The sequence below is a fragment of the Anoplopoma fimbria genome, chromosome 15 (genome assembly GCF_027596085.1).
Source record: "Anoplopoma fimbria isolate UVic2021 breed Golden Eagle Sablefish chromosome 15, Afim_UVic_2022, whole genome shotgun sequence".
Taxonomy (NCBI): domain Eukaryota; kingdom Metazoa; phylum Chordata; class Actinopteri; order Perciformes; family Anoplopomatidae; genus Anoplopoma; species Anoplopoma fimbria.
The window spans coordinates 21,571,873-21,590,237 of NC_072463.1; the positions used below are offsets into that span (position 1 = coordinate 21,571,873).

The 18,365-nt window shown below is 41.9% G+C and overlaps 1 protein-coding gene across 1 annotated transcript; it reads right to left on the reverse strand.

Moving 5' to 3' along the window:
* Positions 1 to 7,848: 7,848 nt before the first annotated feature.
* pkdccb (protein kinase domain containing, cytoplasmic b) lies at positions 7,849 to 17,145 on the reverse strand. The gene is made up of 7 exons (XM_054614178.1): positions 16,508 to 17,145; positions 15,555 to 15,686; positions 13,584 to 13,855; positions 13,164 to 13,243; positions 12,757 to 12,864; positions 9,217 to 9,393; positions 7,849 to 8,833 (listed from the first exon to the last, which is right to left on the reverse strand). Exons 1-7 carry the CDS (start codon positions 17,105 to 17,107, stop codon positions 8,727 to 8,729), a joined length of 1,476 nt encoding a protein of 491 aa, XP_054470153.1. The 5' UTR covers positions 17,108 to 17,145; the 3' UTR covers positions 7,849 to 8,726.
* Between the last annotated feature and the right edge of the window lie 1,220 nt (positions 17,146 to 18,365).

An 18,365-nucleotide genomic window follows, 5' to 3' on the forward strand; every position in this document is an offset into this window, starting at 1 on the left:
CGGCTGACCCTTTGTCACTTGACTGGGGGGATTATCGGGAGGAAGAGGTCCAGCATGTGACTCAGTGGGGTCAGACGGAAGACTTGTCCAGGAGGACCAGTGTCACAGAGGTCGGGATTTAGTGCCAGTGACAAGGGTTATCTTGAGATGTTTTGAGGGAACACAGGGGATGAGAGCTTGGAGGGTTTCTTGTCCTGTTATCTGTCCTCCTGACCCGTCAGTGACCACCCCCCACCTTAACACAGCACCCCAGCCTTCACACCAGGAACAGCTTTGATGTTTGATCTCGAGCTCTTGTTTGCAGAAGAGCTGGAAGGCCCTTTTGCAAACACAACCTAAACCTTCACCCCATAAAGACCTCTCGACCCCTCTCGTCCTGGCAAACAGAAAGTGGACCATCCACCACTGTTACTGTTTTTACTCTGTAATGATCGCATGCAATTACTTTGGCTGAGGTAATATACCCTAGAGTGTCCAAAATGGTGCCCAAATGATGCTTAATGAGATTGTAAAGTGGTTTATTATGAGTTTTTAGGACTTATCTTGCATTTGCTATAAACAATGCAGTTTATCTCTACACAACAAAACCAGGTTATGGAAAAAGTAAGGCTGAAGCCCGACATGTTCACTTATCCCATAGGCTTGTTATTGCAGTCAAATATGAATATTTTACAATTGCATGAGTGATAGAGTGGTAAGAACACCAAAAACTAGCTGCAAACTAAAGACAGATTCTATAGCAATAAGGCACTGAGAGCCATTAAAGGAACAGTAGCAAAAAAGGTTGTTAAATGGTGTTAATTAAACATTAGTTTAACAGTTTGACCGTAGACTAGAGGTCTAGGATGCCTAGTTGAAGGGACCTTTGTGTCCTATTCCCCACCTTGCTCTCTGTCTGAGTGAGAAATGTAGGAATTGTGTGTACCAAAGAAGTGACGTATGAGGGAAACGTGTGAGGAACGGATTTAAAAATAAAAGACAGCAAAATTAGAATTCTATACACACAGAGCAGGGCATCCTTTAAAAGACAAAGTGGCTAGCATTGCATTCATCAAACACCCAATAGTACAATAATAAAAAGCATCAAAAAGTTTTAAAGCATGGTAGGAGTTATGTCCGTTTGCAGAAAAACAGACTGCCATGCAAGGCGATATTATGGGTAATGACATATGATAAAATAGGACCCTAATATGGATGCCTGTGAAACATGTTTTGTGAATTATTAGAATAGTTAGAACATTAACATTTGTCAAAAGTAAGTCTATTTAGCAGTTGTTCATGGTCAACCGATCAATTTCCTTTGATAAATCAAATTAAGGGGCTTCACAATACTGCCTTTTATCTAGAGAAGAAGTAACATCAAAGTGGTAGTAATAACTGAGCTGTGATTTGTCCAGAAACCAGATGGATAGTGACCGTTTGTAATTTCCTTCAAAGGGAGTGTGGTGTGTTTTTCACGTGGCACTGATCATTCTCTGTGTACAGTCAACAAAGCGCAACTGGTAAGAAAGAGTACTGACACACACTTCTTCTTCTTCTACTATATATGTAATACCTCATCCTTATTCAAAAACTAGATGGGGGCCTCTCTAATATGTAGTCCTTTCACTTCAATCCATCTCTCTCCATCACTGTTTCTGTCAACCTCTTATCCCCTTTCTTTCTACAGATGTTTTTCTTTCTCCCCGCTGTGTCAGTCTCTCAACAAGTGACCTCCACTTTCTTCGGTTGACATTCATTCCGTGCACCTGCCTTCATTTCCTAATAGGAGAAATTAAAGGTACTTATCTGTAGACTAATTATGTTTCCTGATCACAAAACTTTCTCTACGCCGTTAATAAGATATTATTAATATTAGTTGTCTTTTACTCAACCTATTTTGTATACATTCTGTTATGATATAATTACTTAATGTTATCTTAATAGAAACATGACTTCGCAGTAGTGTGTATTATTTTTTATCCTCAGGTCATTTTTTACATTGCAAACACCCATGTAGGTTCATATTCACCTGCATTTCAGATGTGGACGGTGTATGATGCTGATTCTTTGATGATAAACTGACAATGTAATGTATGTGTGTTTATGGTGCTGCATATTAAGCACCATACTATGATTTATGGTTTCCGTGAAAAATCACTTGGAGATCAATCTTTTTTTAAAAAAAAGGGAATTTAAGATTTTTTTTTTATAGATGTCATAGATTTTTTTCTACAAGGATTTGATCAAATCTGGATTAATAATACATAAACAGTTTAAAAATGTATAATTCATCAGGTGGTCCTCATACCTTCCATATAAGAATGATAATCTGCTAGTAGTTTAGCTGCAGTTTAACAGTGCTGTTTGGACCATCTCACTTCTTCTCACCCTGGATAAAAGATAAAAAATAGAGTGTGTGTATACATTTATTATATAGGACCGAGGCTTAATTAATATGAGTGAAAACGCCTCTGGCCTGTACCTTAACAGGTTTATGTTAATTATCCTCCCGTGGCAGGAGCAGTTGTGTATGCAGGTACTAATGAACTCTTAATAGTGTTAAATCTAACAGCCTCTGAATGATTCCACTAACTGTTTTATGGCCGTGTGGGCAGAACCCTAATTGGGGACTTGTGGCAAAGAGCTCTCTTCACAGCTTCCCTAGGTTTAACAACCTGCAAAATGCAACTGAAGCTACACTTCATTGTGCCAAAGAAGAGAGAATGCAATTATAATTAGTACATTTTTATATCCCTGTCATGTCTACTATTTGCTCTCATTCCACATGATTACAAGACACTGCTGTATACTGTCTGTATCAGACATAAAAAATACAGCCGGACTTATGTAAAATGTCAAAATTAAGACTACTGTAAAATACTGTATATTTACAAATAAAATTAGAAAGAAATAAAGTGCTTTTTTGATCCTGATTAAGGGCTTTCTTCCTCTTCTCTGAGGCTTATACATTTGCATAGCTGTCACGGTAAAAGAAATGTAAAGTCAGCAGTGAAAGATTAACTACATTAGTGAGAGCAGGATGTTTGTTAATTGGGGTGAATTAAATGTTGTGTATTCAGTGCAGCACAAGGGCTAAAGTTGTTTGTGTGCTTGAAGAAATTGAAAAAACTTTTTATTTTTGTTTTATAATTAAACGTCCTGAATGCAATGAACTGAATATAATTGTGTGACTCAGAGGGGGGGTCGTGGTGTATTTCCGGTAGAGGATTAACTGTAAAGAGGGAAGTCTTCCCCTGGTTGGGGGCAGCAGTCCCCCGCTGAGAAACGGCCGAGGTGTGACGGAGGGGATTCCAGAGCACGCAACAAAAGGCAGCCACTTTGATTTGAACAGCAGTTTTAGTCTCTCACACACACACACACACACACACACACACACACACACACACACACACACACACACACACACACACACACACACACACACACACACACACACACACACACACACACACACACACACACACACACACACACACACACACACACACACACACACACACACACACACACTTCCTGATCCTCAGCAGCCCTGCCCTCAGGTCTCAGCCAGTTGAAAGATGGGGGAAACTCCAGATGCTTCACAGCAGTTGTGGGCTGTGACTTGGAAGGAAGACGGGAGCAGTGGAAGACTGGCAGGAGGAGGACACTGATGGAAGATTGAAGCTATGTATGGAGTGGAACAATTTAATAGCAGTGGCGAAGGCCTAAATTAATAGTAGAACTGTGGAGGTTTTGGCCTGAAGGAGCGTTTCCAACAGAGAGGGAGGGCAGCAGCCAGCAACAGGGGAGGACGGGTGGGGTGAAGGGAGGTTCCAGACACTCTGTATGATGGATGGACTGGTGAGGAAGAGAGGTGGGGGGAGAGGGTTCAAAAGAAAAATGACCCAGACTGCTGCTGAGATGTAGTGGGAGGGAATGCAGGGCAGCAGGACATGTGGGGATCTCATAACCGAAAAGGGGGTTTGCAACACCACCATAGCGAGGCTAACCAAACACAAGAGTTTCAGTGGAAAGAAAACATTAAAATAAATAAATGATGTTTAAAAAAGCTGGCTCTGAATCTGTTTTCTTTATTGCAATGCTCCAGTTTGCTCCAAATTCTGCAACACTGCAGTAATCAGTTTGACTATACGCCAGTAAACTATGCAGAGGGTCCATGGAGATGTCACTGGATACAACGCAGAGCTATTACACCTTTCAAGATGCCTCTGTGGCTTTAGTGGTAGGCATAAACCTTTTGACTGGGGTTAACTTCAGGGCTTTTAAAACATGATCCAGCCAACACCCCCCCAACACACACAGCCAGAAATGAAAACCTCTCCTCACACACACCTACTTGCTCTCTCTCCTTCAGGGCCTGCTAAAGCCATTATGGCTCTAAAAGAGATTGTATCAGCTCCAGGCAGACAAGCAAATAGTTAGTTAGACAGTTAGATATACAGACAGCGACCTGCAAACTAAGAAGCCTCTGTGCTCGGGACGGGCCCGGCTAAATGTCTGGCTACTCTTCAGAGGCTCTCAGGTGTGACCGGCCGGTCTCCTGTGTACCACAGCCAAGGCGGCAGACAGGCACAGAAGTGTTCTGTGAGCCTGGAGTCAATGAATATCTGCTCTATCTCTGCCGTCACAGGCCGCATACGCTGCTGTGAGCAACTTAAACACAAGCCAGATCTTCTTTCCTGCAGAACTATGCAGGCTTTCACTGAGTTAATGCATATTTTTAGGCTGAGCCAAGGTCAAACTTTTTGCCAAAGACCTGCCTGACACGTAATTTCTCCCAGCAAATGCGGTTCCTTGCATTTGATGACTAACTTCGCATTCGAATCAAAGACTTAAGCCAGACCACAAATGCATAGCAGCAGGATTTTAAGAGAGGCTTTGGTTCTTAGCTTACTCATACATGTCTTTCTCACTGCACTAACACTGTTACACTGGTTGAGCCTGAACCCTACAGAAGAGGCCCCTAATGTCCCCCTCCCCAAACTCTCGCTCTCGCTCTCTCTCACACACACACACACACACACACACACACACACACACACACACACACACACACACACACACACACACACACACACACACACACACACACACACACACACACACACACACACACACACACACACACACACACACAAAATTGCTGATGGCTTGTTTTCATGAACATATATTATTTCCAGATGGAGGTCATGAATAAAAACCTGACGGAAACAAGTCGGGTGAAACTGGAAACTTAAAAAAACAGAAATGGAGGGGTATGGAGCTGAGTAAAAAAAACAATCTCTCTCCTCCCCCGCTCATTCCCTGAACTTAAAAAAAAAAGAAGAAAAAAGACCAACTTGTCAATTACACGGTTAAAAACAGAGGACCAGTGTGCCACACATGAACATGAAGTGAGCAATACCACATGATCGTTTTGAACATTTCACCACGATGCAAATATGAAAACATCCCTAAACAAAAAAATGACTTTCATGAGAAAACAAACAGGCTCAGAGCGGCTCAACCTTCAGACCTCCACACATATTTCCAGCTAAATAAACAAAGTCAGAGGGAAGAAAGAGAATACTTTCAGCCTCAACTGAGAATCCAAAAACCATGCTGTGAATACCTCCTCTGAAACAACTGCAGATTCTGATGCCCATGATTCACCAACACCAGGCTCTCCAACAAACCTGAACATGAAGGAAGATGTTTGATGAACTCTGAATATAAACTAAATTCAACTGAATGACCTAATGAATACAATCGCCACTTTGCATTCGTTTCAAAACATTTTATTTTAGAAAACATAATGTGCAAGCTACAGGCAATGCCGTCCATTAGCTTTGTTAAAAGGAGTGTCAAGACAAACTGTTCAGATATTTTCTTCTGCGAGTGGACGTGGATGAAGATCAGCAGCAGCTGTACATTTTAATAAAGTAAAGCTTGTCACTGGGAGAGGGGCGTGCTCGCTATTATCAGTGTGGAAACCTTACTTGTGAATAAATGTTTTAAAGGTTTTGAGTGACCAGTTTAATGAGTCGGCCATGAATCTATCAGCTAGCTACTTTTTCTGCTTTTAACTGTTGGCTCCTAACTTGCATCTGGACACTAGAGAAACTAAACAAATTAAATAGTTTGACATTTGGGGATAATACTGTTTTCTTACTGAGCATTAGATGGCGCTTTTGTCAAGCAGCCAGTTAGCTTAGCTTAGCACAAAGATTGCTAACAGGGGTTAACAGTTATCAGGTCTCTGTTAAAAGGTAACAAAATCCACCTAGCAGCACCTATCACTCGCTCACTGATACACATGTTATATTTTTGTTTAATTTGTACAAAAACAACTAGCTATAATTGTGCTAAGCTAACAAACTGCTCATAGCAGCTTCACCTTTACCGCATGTCAATTTTTGTCAGAATGGCTAGGTCATGACCCGCCATACTGTGACTCTGATTAGCTAGTACTTGTATCCTTTGTTGATTGGTTAAGAATATCAGGGTAAGCCAATGAGAGGCAGAGTAGGGCGGGTCATGCCCTCCACATGCTAAGGGAAAAACAAAATATTGCGTACGGCTAACCGCACAGACATGAAAGTGGTATCAGTACTCGTCTAACTCTCTGCAATAAAGTAAATAAGTGTAATTCCCAAACTATTCTTTTACACTTCCAATGTAGATCTTTTTTGTGGCCATCTGCTGTTTTTTCACTGAGGTTTTAAGTCTATTTACAATAGCTCAGATAAAACAAACATCGTGTGTGGGATTATTTCCCAACCAGTCCTTCTAGTCAGTCCTGCTGAGTTGGTCCAGTGCGTCGGTTTGTTCTTATCTAATCTGACTCAGACTTCTTATCTCCACAATCAGACTCTAATCAGCCAGCTTTGTCCAGACAACAAGGGGCCAACATGAGGCAAAGAGGACCCCGAGGCCTCCCCCGTGTCTCAGCCATAAAAGTGTAATTTGTAGACAGGACATGCCCTTTCAAGTTAGTAGTAATGGTATAGCTGAATGGCAAATCAGTCACCACATTAAAATATATTTGTTTTTTCTGACAAAATGCATTATTTTTGCGTAATTTTGTATTTCTTCAATTAGTTTCCTACCTAACAGCAATAGGGAAATATGTAAAGAGTGCAGGATGACCTTTTACAAAAGTATCTGGCTCATATCAGGACATCACTGGTATTTGGTCTGCTCTTTCTCTCCCCCCAGACTCTGCGGCTGCTACAAGTCCTGACTTTACAATTCCTTCAGCCTGCCACCCTGCAGTCCTGCCCTTATCTCAACCTCACCCGGCTCCTCCTGGCAGGCACAGATGGCAAGCCCATTCGTGTGCAAACCGCAGATTGAGCTCTGATTGTCCTGATGACTGCCTTTGTCTAACAGTAATGCCCCCTCTCTCAACATGAGAAAGGGACGGTAAGTAAGCTAATTTACATGTATTAATTAAGGCTCATAATGAGCTCAGCATGACGTGGCATTTGAATGCATTCCTCTGGTATTGTGCAAACTCTGCGGAGCACCGTAGGTTTCATTCAGATGGGCTACAGATTGTAGATGTGTGGGCATGTGAGCTGATAAAGGATTTAAAACACACAAAAACCAGGTCAGTATACACATGCAAGTTCCACCTCCCCCACACACTGACACACACACACACACACACACACACACACACACACACACACACACACACACACACACACACACACACACACACACACACACACACACACACACACACACACACACACACACACACACACACACACACACACACACACACACACAATAAACAGGCTGTTAGTTATAGCTAGACTTAATACAATCAAAAAAGCATTTGACACTCACAGCAAAAAGTAGAAACAATACATTTATATAATTACAAAAATGTAAAACTGTACAATGACAATAAGTGAAGTATAAAAAAAACACTGAAGTGAATAATTTTTCATTGAAAATAAAAGTTTCACCCACAAGGTGCACATAAGCTAAAATGCACAATCATGTAAGAACAATCACATTTCATTTGATCATATAAATATTTATGCACTAAGCAACATGAACTACGTTTACAAAAGTATGTAAAAAACAGACTGCTCGGGAATGGATTTAATCATCTTTGCTCATTGTTGATGTGGAAATGCTTACATGGTTGTTGCCATCTCATACCACAGCACAGCTAATCCAGGGAACCATGAAAAAACAGCCGCAACCTCAGCGCATTAACATCAAAGTGTATTGGTATAAGAGCTTGTTTTCTTTTTCGCGTCCTCAGGCTTCAAACGCTGAGCTGCAGCGGCTGTTCTTATTACCTCTTTGGCTTAAAAATCCTACTAGGGGGACCCGGCCTCACAGCGAAAGCCAACACACATGGCAAATAAAGACAAGGTAGAAAAAAAAAAAAAAAGAAACATGTTGAGGGCACAAGGCTCTCCCTCCTTAATTGTACCTGAAGGGAAATCCCTTTAAATAGTAGTTGGCAGAGGCAGTGAGCTGGCAGGCAGATCAAACAGTCACTGAGCAGAAGCCCTATAAATACATCACATTCACTTGCCTCACTTCAAACGCCTCCTCAGCCCGGCCTCTACGCTCCTCCCGCAAAATCCACAGAGCCGAGCAGCGTTCAACATGTTCACACAGAGGACGCGGTTCTCATCTTAAGCGCAACATTTTTCGCGTGTTGTGTTTTATCTCTCGTCTCACTCAGCTCGACTGAAGCTGGATTGTTCCGTGTGTCACACTGTTGAAGCTTCAGGAGCTTTGGTTTTCTTAACATACACCTCTGATGTCCCATCAGGCACCAGATGACTGAAGCTGCTCCTGAAGGAGGCCAGGAGTCGACCTGCACAGCACGAAAAAAAAAATACAAAGAGAGAAAAAAGGGCATGTTAAACACATGTGCAACATCAATAACGTAGCATGTCTTGACTTGATATATTTAATTACTGTATACATTTCAACATTTAAAACCTTCATCGAAAGACTAAAAGAGCAGCTGCTGACTATGTTTACTCAGCAGTCTTAATCAGACATGATTTTGTGGGTAATTATACATGCTTATTATAGAGCGCTTTCAGTATCTGGCTGATTAAAATGTGTAATGAGCTTTACAGACTAAACTGAGCTGGAAAACATTTATAAGACCAGCAATTTGATAAAAATAAACATTTCACACACTTCCTGGCAGAGGAAATGAAAGGAGGAGTCAACGGGGGGTTTACTAACCAGTCCATGTCGTCTGTCCGGTCAGAGTGAAGCTGTTGCATTGCGTATGGGAGTTACAGATGAAGGCTGCTTCTCTGGCGCTGTGGACCGACAGCACGCAGCCCTGCTGGCTGTAGGACGGCCAACAGCGGTACTCGGCGTTCCCAGAGGTCCCCATACCTCGCATCACGGTGTAATCTAACCACAGAGGATGAGATGCCACTTCAATACATGACGCCACTGAATGATTTTGAAGAGCTCTCTGAGGAGAAGATGAAAGTTTAATGATCCCTGTGGGGAAACTGATACAGTGCAGCATCGAATGAAGATAATACAGATAAGAACATAGAGGAGAACAACAAAGAAGACAGGTTGAAGGTGAAGATACAGCATCTTTGTCATGCAACTACAGAACTCTTATGACTGAAAGGGATTCCTTAAATATTTATAATTGACAGGTTCAAAAGAATAAAGTTACCTGAACTTATGTTGGCTGTTACACCCGGATAATTATGTCTAGAGGACATTAGCTGTCAGTAGAAGCAACTGAAAGAATCTAGTTTGTTGTGAACATGTTCACCAAAGAAAGATTGTGTTTCATCATGATAGAAAAATACATTTACATAGACTTTTGTGTCCTGTAAGAAATGTATACATGTATTGCATTTAGAATGTATACATATGTATAATGTTAACAATTTTCCAACTAAATATTTTTCTATATCTGATGCATTAACATGTTCCCAAGAAACCAAAAAAAGTAAACCTTTTAATAATTACTGCCAGTGTTAATGACAAATTGGGATCCAACTAACGGATATTTTCATTGGTTAATAAGCCAATTATTTCCGGGATTGTCTGGTTAACAAATAGTGAGAAAATAGTGAAAAATTACTATTTCTTAAAATCATAACTTTCCAGATGAGGTCTTCAAATAGCTTCTTTTGTCCGTCCAAAACCTAAAGATATTAAATCTGCTCTGACAAGCACGACTGAAAAGCATTAAATCGTGAAAACTGAGAAGCTGGAACTACAAAAACTTTTTTGAATAAAGCCAAAGATAGAAATAGCTGCAATTGTTTTTGTTACACATGCTAATGCTAACCCTGAGCCTTCAGGTCGTTGTAAAAATTTGACACCATTTTGAGCATTTCTTTCCTCTAACGAGCTGTTGCTCCATACTAAAAAAATGTCTTCACTCCACGTTCCTCCTGCCTGAACATTTGTGCTACATTCATCATTATAACTCTTTCAGTCAGACTTCATGTGGATCTGATCCTAAATCATCTGCTACATATTAGCAGGAGCCACGAGAAAGAAGCATGCACACACTCACACTCACACACACACACACACACACACACACACACACACACACACACACACACACACACACACAAGAGCAGGACAAAAGCCTAGTCTGTGAGCCTTACGGAGAAGGAGGCACACTGTTACAAACTGTTAACCTTCCTAAATGGCAGGAGCTGGTGTGTGTGGGGGCATTGTTAAGGAGGAAAAGGACACGAGGATCTGCCTTCTCGGTTCGAGCAAAGGGAACAAGGACAAGGAGTGTTTCGAGGATCCTTCTCAGGGGAGAAAAAAAATGAGGCCTGTTGGGGAGCAAAAGGGTGGCAGGCCTCAGCTGTTGAGGAGACAGACACAGATGAATATAAGCTCTTTGTGTTTAAGATGAGCCTCGGGAAATAGACCTTCCTTTCTTATTAATATAAATATTTATTTATGGCATTGCTCAGGACCCTAAGGAGTTAACCATTTACCTTTTTGCACATAACTCCTCCATCAAATCACAAATGATCTCAGCTGTGAAAAAGTTACATCCACATAACCAATTAATCTCCATCTGTCAGCAATTTCAAATTAAAACATGATGAGCGTCTTTCTCTCTCACACACACTGTTCCTCTTTGAGCTGTGTTGCAATTTGTTTTCCTTTTAAATCAAGCTTAGTTTCCCCTTTTAGGGAGGACATATTAATGAGCACGTGTTTTTCAATGCACCATTGCACATCTTTTCTGTTTGTTTTTCTCTGCTGGTTGTTTAATCGTTTAAAGCAACAGCTGGACATTTTGAGTAATATGCTAATTTGCTTTCTTAGGGAGAGTTAGACTTAAAGATAAATAGCACTCACATGTCTGTATGCTTAATATGAAGCTAACGCCAGAAGATGGTTAGCTTAGCTTAGAACAAAAACTGGAAACGGCTAGCTTGGCTCTGTCTAACTGTATAAAAAAAACGATGCACAAACACCTCTAAAGCTCACTAATTAACAAATGATATCTAGTTTGTTTAATCAGTACAATACCGGAGTAGTAAAAAAGACATTTTGCAGTTTAACAGTGGGTTATGTGCTGGACTGGATCTTGGCTTGCAGCAGTAACCTCCTACTTATGGACAACCAGCAGAGTAAAAAAAAAGTATCTTCAACGGATAAGATATGATATTGAAAGGTGCTGCTAGGCAGATTCTTTAGCCTTTGGACAGAACCAGGCTAGCTGTTTCCAGTTTAACCGTCTGCTCGCGGTAGCTGCATATTTACAGACAGACACTGTATGGGGAATGGTATAAATCATCTTATCTTACTCTCGGCATTAAAATTAAAGTGTGTATTTGCCAACATGTCAAACTAGAACTAAACTAAATTAAAAAACATTACCAGGCTTTTCCTCCAGCCAAAATCAGCTATGTTTGAACAAAACCCACGATATAGTTATAATATACACACACATTTCTGGGGGTCTTATCACACACACTAAGCAGCAGCAGCAGGGTTGACTCATGGCACCTCCTTGTTAAGCTAGAACATTCCCTCCTGGTGTCAGCCTCAGCGCCCAGGCCTCTTTACCCTGAATCTGTGATTAAATTCACAAAGTGCTGCTATATAAACAGTCCAGCATCTGGGGGGACGGAAAAATCTCACCACAGGAACGCAGCCAGTCATTCTGTTATTAATATTTCATAGAGTTGAGAGGAATGACGGGAGGGGACAGAGGGGGGGGCTGCAGTGGAGTGAGTGAAGGCCAGTGGAAGAGAAGAAAAGTGAAGGACTTTCAGTGTTTATACTGGAAGAATACAGAAGTGGGACAAAAAGTTTGCCAAAAAGTACTTTATATGACTATTCTGTAAGGCATATGTACGTTAGCCAGAGTTTTCTTTTATGTAAATGATTCAAAAGTTGTACGGAAAATTTCTACATGACTACTCTAAAAGGTTAAACTGAATAACTCGTAATACCAGTACTGTTTTTTTAAATTAACGCCGACTGTGCTTTCTGAGCCAGAGACATGCAGGATTAATCCCACTTTGTTGGTCTTGTCCTCTCATTCCAGCTGCCTAATAAACCTGTCAAAACAGCCTGAGAGGGAGAAACACCGCCCTTCATTTTTTTTCAGATAAAATATGAAAACAGAGGTGTAGACTGTGTGAGTTTTCTCTTATAAAAAGGGGTAAAAAAAAAAAGTCAAGCATTCTCCAAGAAGGAAAGGGTCTACAACAGGGCCCACTGTACTTTATAAAAAGCAGCCTTCATTCCACAAGCTCTTACCTCTGATTATTGATGGAGGCAGGTTGTCCAGGTGCAGGCCAGACTTGTAGAGGAGGAGGATGTGTTCAAAGGCCTCCAGCGTTTGATTGATGTCAGCTTTCAGCTCCCCTGGACACACAAAATACATTAAGATCTGGTAAAAGATCTAACTGACTACAGGCATAAAGTCATACTATCCAATATGGATGATTTGTTCTTCCCTCGCTAGGCGTCTAATCCCAGTCGTGTCATCGCAACAGATATTGTATTCATTGCCCTTGTTACATGTCAGGAAGCATCTTGTCGAGCTCATTAAAAAAAGCACTTATACCGAGGCATGTCATTACACGACTGCAATAATGGAGTGATTTGCTTTCTGATCTCCAATAGCGAGCGTCCCGTCATGTCAAGACGTCTCTCGTCCTCACCTGTGGAGTTCATGATGTGGTCTACCAGGTGTGTGAAGCCGAGCGGGGCCTGGTGAGGCAGCAGGTAGGTGAAAAAATACCTGGGGCCAGACAAAGACAACTCAGTCAGACAGACAGAAAGACAGACAAGCCCCATCACATAGTTCCCACAGAACATGACGTGTCTCACCCCAGTGCTAAAACAAACACAGTCCATAAAGCTGTCCATTTTAAACAGAAAAGACTCCCTTTTTTTCCACTGAAGCTACCAATTTATTCATCACAGCTCCTCCATCAAACTTCACATTTCCAGCTGTATGTCTTTACTTCCAACAACGTTTAGCAGTCGACTGGGCCTGTATTTAAGCAATCATCCACGTAGCTGCTGCTCCATCCAACCATTACACATCTATCACGTAGTAAAACTGTCACTTCTCTTACCTATAGGCATTGTAAATGTTCCTCTTTTCGTTCAGGCCTTCACACACTCCCTGTGCCGAGCATGGCAGAGTGAAATTTCTGTGTGGAAACTGGAGGGTGCAGTCGGCGTCTGTCTGACAGGAAGTCTCCTCTGCGCTGGCGTCGTCCAGGTCTGTGAGCTTCAGCTCGCCGGACACGGTGACAAACTGCCGGGGCTGGAAGTCCAACAGAGCCACGGAGCCCAGAGGAGACTGGGAGAGGAAGTGGAGGAGCCTGACCAGGTCCAGACACACCTGGGAGGAGATCAGACATGCCAAAACCTGATCAGTTAGATTGATGACCATTTGTTTAAGTGCAAAGGAAGGCAGTCAAAGAGTAATATATTGTCCTTGCAGCTCCTAAAACATTGTAACAAGAAGTCATTTATAAGGCAAAAAGCCAAACATCCACTGCTTCAACTCTCCAATGTGGGGATTTACTCATTTACTGCTGTTTCACATAATTTCAAATTTAATATTTTTAACTTTTGTATTGTAGCAATTAAAAGACGTCACATTAGGCTCTAGCAGCTTTAATTTGGACATTTTCTAAATTAAATCAGGGCTGCAACTAACTGCTACTTTCATTATCATTTAATCTGTAAACTATATATTGATTAATCAGTTGTGGTATAAAATTAGAAACAAATAAAATTATTTAAATCCCAAGCTGAGAGTCCAAAACCCAGTTTACTATCATAGAAGATTTAATAAAAACAGCAAAAACATCCAAACGGAAAACCCAGAATACTGATTTTTTTTCATGATTATTCGATGAAAAGAAACCCAGAAATTTGTGGATTACATGCTTCCCTGCAACTTCCTGCTACTTGTTGTCAAATAAAAGCCTTTAATAAAATCCTGGAATAACCAAAACATTCTTGGTGGTCAAGCTTAACACAGACTTGTTTTTTCCTGAAAAGGTGACACATTGGATAAATGTAATTAAGTTTCACCAAATTGCTAAAAATGGTTAAATATAGAAACCTCCAGTCTTTCATAAAACACTGTATTATTCTCTTTTAAGGCGTTTCACAAGCCACATTTGCAAGCCATTTCCTGAGTCTGTTTTTATAGCACTCTTTAAATCCTACAATAAAACAGAAAGAGAAAATAAGTAAGCTACCAAAGGCAACATAAAGGCATTAGCCACACACTGACAGAGCATGAAATGATTCTGTCACACTACAAACATAGCTGCCGTGTTAGGTAATGCTCCGGGTCTCTTGGACGTCACTTGTTGGGATCGGAGCACTGTAATAACAGGGCCGAGCGAAACCGAACACCCCCGGATTACTGTAGCCAGCGCAGATGCAACCAAGCTGAAAGGGGCCGAGCAGCTCCAGGGGGGTATTATGAACGGCTATTTGGGTGATGCAGCAAAATGAGGCCCATAGTTGAGATGATACTTGCAGACTGTGATGTTACTTTTGCTAATCCAAAAATCTTCTCATTCACTCTTTCTTTCCATTTAAACACATCCATGCACGAACACGCACACACACACGCACACGCAGGATCCCTGGAGAGTAAATCCAGCTTCTGTTGACTCCAACTGTGAGCATACCTGTGATGGGGGTTGACCAAAACTCAGTGTGTGTGTGTGTGTGTGTGTGTGTGTGTGTGTGTGTGTGTGTGTGTGTGTGTGTGTGTGTGTGATGACATGACATTCCTAGCCTGCAGTGGATTAACTCCAGGACCCATCTCCATTCCAACCACGGCCTGATCAAATACACTGAGGGACAGATGTCAGACCTCCAGGAGTTTCAAATGTCCGCCTCCCTCATCTTTCAACCTCCATCTCTGCTGCCAAGAGGAGCGAGGGCTTGCACACGCATAACGTGCAAACATGTGCGAGGGAGACTTTTAGCCTCAAAAGCGAGCAGTGTAGTGAGAAGGACAAATGACAGAGCTTTCGTATCGACAGCTGAAACGTGAGAACTAACGTGCTTACCCTGAATCTGTCCTCCCAGGGACTCTGGAGCAGCTGGATCATCTGCAGAGGATTCCCCTGCTCCAGAATCACCGTGACTCTTCCATCCTTTCCTCCTCTTCCTCCTGAATCTCCTGCACAGTGACCTTTGAGCTGTGGAAATGTAGATTAACTGTGGGTTAGTCACAGTGAAGTAGAGCAAAATAAAAAAGGAACAAGATCATTATTATCAATATGTTTGATTTTTGCATTTCAACGCTGTAGAAATGAGAGAAAGCAACAGGCTAAAGTGTCTTAAAAGTTCTCATCATAGGACTGAAGTGAGAGGACATGATGTTCTGCCAACCGCGCTCTCTGCGGCTCAGACTTGTGACAGTGAAATCATATTAGTCCAAACGGGCATGTGCTCTGTTTATTTGTGAAATTGATCAGTTGAGCCATTAGACGCATTGCTGTCACACGATGGCTGGATGGGACAAACTGGCTCGTTTGATTCAAAACTAGTTCTAAATTGGGCTGTAATGGTTTGAGTGAATAAACTCTGGGGGGGGGTTTCAGAAGCAACCGGGGTTTGTGGAGGGGACAGAGGCACATTGTCTGCTCTTGCCAAACTGGACCCAAAGGTCAGAAGAGGGTCAGTGAATTTAATTTAATTACATGGGAAGGTCCTGCAGAGCCAGTGAGGCCTTTCATCCAGCTCAGTGCGTTTGAGACAAAGGAAAATGTGAGCAGGGGAAGGCCGACATGGATTATGGAAAATCTTAATAATAATAATAATATGCCATCATTATCTCCTGTGTTTTAAAGTGAACAGCACTTATAATGCTCTACTTTTCAACAACTTTACATTCAAATATATTGTCTATTATGTTTTGCATTTTGACAGTAGCATTAACATGAATATTTAAGTGTATAAAACCCTTTTAGGAGTCTTTAAATGAATGCATACAAAACAGACAGAGGGAGCACTTCACCTTAATGACGTTTGGATGCTGCAGCCTCTGCAACAGGACGATTTCTTTCTTCAGCTTGTAAGAAACCAGCTCTCGGCAGCCTCGAGGGTCTCTGAAATCCTCCACACACTTCCCCATGTCTATCCCCTGCTCATTGACGAGCTTTAAGGCCACCGGCTGACCTCCGGCTAGATGCACTTTGACAACAAGTTTGGTGTATCCAGACCCGAGGATCTCCACCGCCTGCATGCCCACCAGAGAGCCACAGTCCATGTCATCCATATGCGCTTCCCTGGAGCCATGTGTGATCTCGTTCCACAGACTGTAATCCAAAATCGAGTCACTGTGGAGAGAATGTCGTCTTCCATCACCATCACCATCACCATCATAACCAGGTAAAAGCAGCGGGATGATTTCTTTCCGCCTCTCGTTGAGCTGGTAGATCAACGCCCCGCGGAGCGACGTGAACTCCTCCTCATCACCAGAGACAGTTGCATTGGAAAAGTAAGATATTCTGGCTCCAAACTGCTGCACGCTGCTAATCAAGAGTGACACCAGAATGGAAAGAACCACGAAAGCCAGGAGGGCAGCCGCGCGTAAAGAGTTGCCCATCCCGGGCATGTTCTGGATCGGACCACCGCTCAGCTCCGACTGGAAAGGCTTGCTGACTCTTTCTGCGGCTGAAGTGATCGGCTCCTTGTTTCCATCTCTCCGGGAACTCCCTCTGGAGGTGTGTCCTGTAACTTTACACCCTCTGGACAACTCGACCTCATGTTGTCACTCAATCCGAGGCTGATTTGACAACAGCAATGTAGTGGAAGAAGAAATGAATATGAATAATTAACTATGGGTTTTATTTCACACCCAGTGGAAACATTACATTTGAACTTATGTTTAGATTATGCGTTTCAAATAAAAGTATTTTTAACTTAAATGCTGGTTAATTTATTAAAAATGACAAGATGATTATAGCGTTATTGTGTTGTTCAACATGAAGCATAATTGTTTTTAGATTCATAATGGAGAGACAGACAGAGGACTGCTGTCACCTTCACAATCTGTCCAACAGGTGGCAGCAAAGCACCTCCCCGTCTTCACTCACACACAATCCCTCAGAAATGGATTTATTACTGATCAGAAGCATGATAGTAATAGTAGGTTTGCAAAAGTTCACAGAAATAAACTGCCCCTTTCCACAGAATCTTTTTCTTTTTCCTGTTGTATCTTTATTATTTATCCAACTGTGTTTCTTTCACAGATCTGCACTGACGCTGTAATGAAGCGTTTCCCTCTGCATCACCAGTCGCTGGCAGAGATCTGCCTCAGGAAATTACAATGGCTGTCACCTCAGTACCAGCTAGAGGCTAAACACCCTCTCTACAGCCTCTCATTATATGTGTCTCTCTCTCTCTGTGTGTGTGTGTGTGTGTGTGTGTACGTGCCTCTCAGGCTTTGAATGCATGTGTATTTTTTTCTTTTCTTGTGTGTGCATGTGTGTGGCAGCTGCACAGTGTAAGTTAATCAATGTCTGAAGTCAACAAGGCATTAGCCATGTCAGCTGCAACACAGGCTGTTAAGAAAACTCCATGCCAACCATCAACACAGCGAGCCTTCTGTTTGAATCTGAGGACGACGTTGCACAAATGAACACACACAAAAACAAACTTGGGCATGAAGATGGGAAAGAAAGTCTAAGCTCAAAGGTCCACACAGCGTCATCCTTTGAACATTAAGGATAAACTAAACCCCTCTCCAACACAGACTGACTAGCTGTGATAGCTTCCCTCTCTCATAGCAGCTCCACCCGTTTACTATGAATCAGTTTTGAGCATCATGGCTCACTGAGGCATTATTAGATATCAATTATTGAGGTTATAAA

Coding starts and splice junctions, on each gene's coding strand:
- pkdccb (XM_054614178.1), bottom strand. CDS start 17,107: ATGCCCGGGATGGGCAACTCTTTACGCGCGGCTGCCCTCCTGGCTTTC. Junction 13,856..15,554: donor CCTGGGAGGACAGATTCAGG/GTAAGCACGTTA, acceptor ATCTCCTCCCAG/GTGTGTCTGGACCTGGTCAG. Junction 12,865..13,163: donor CCACATCATGAACTCCACAG/GTGAGGACGAGA, acceptor TTGTGTGTCCAG/GGGAGCTGAAAGCTGACATC.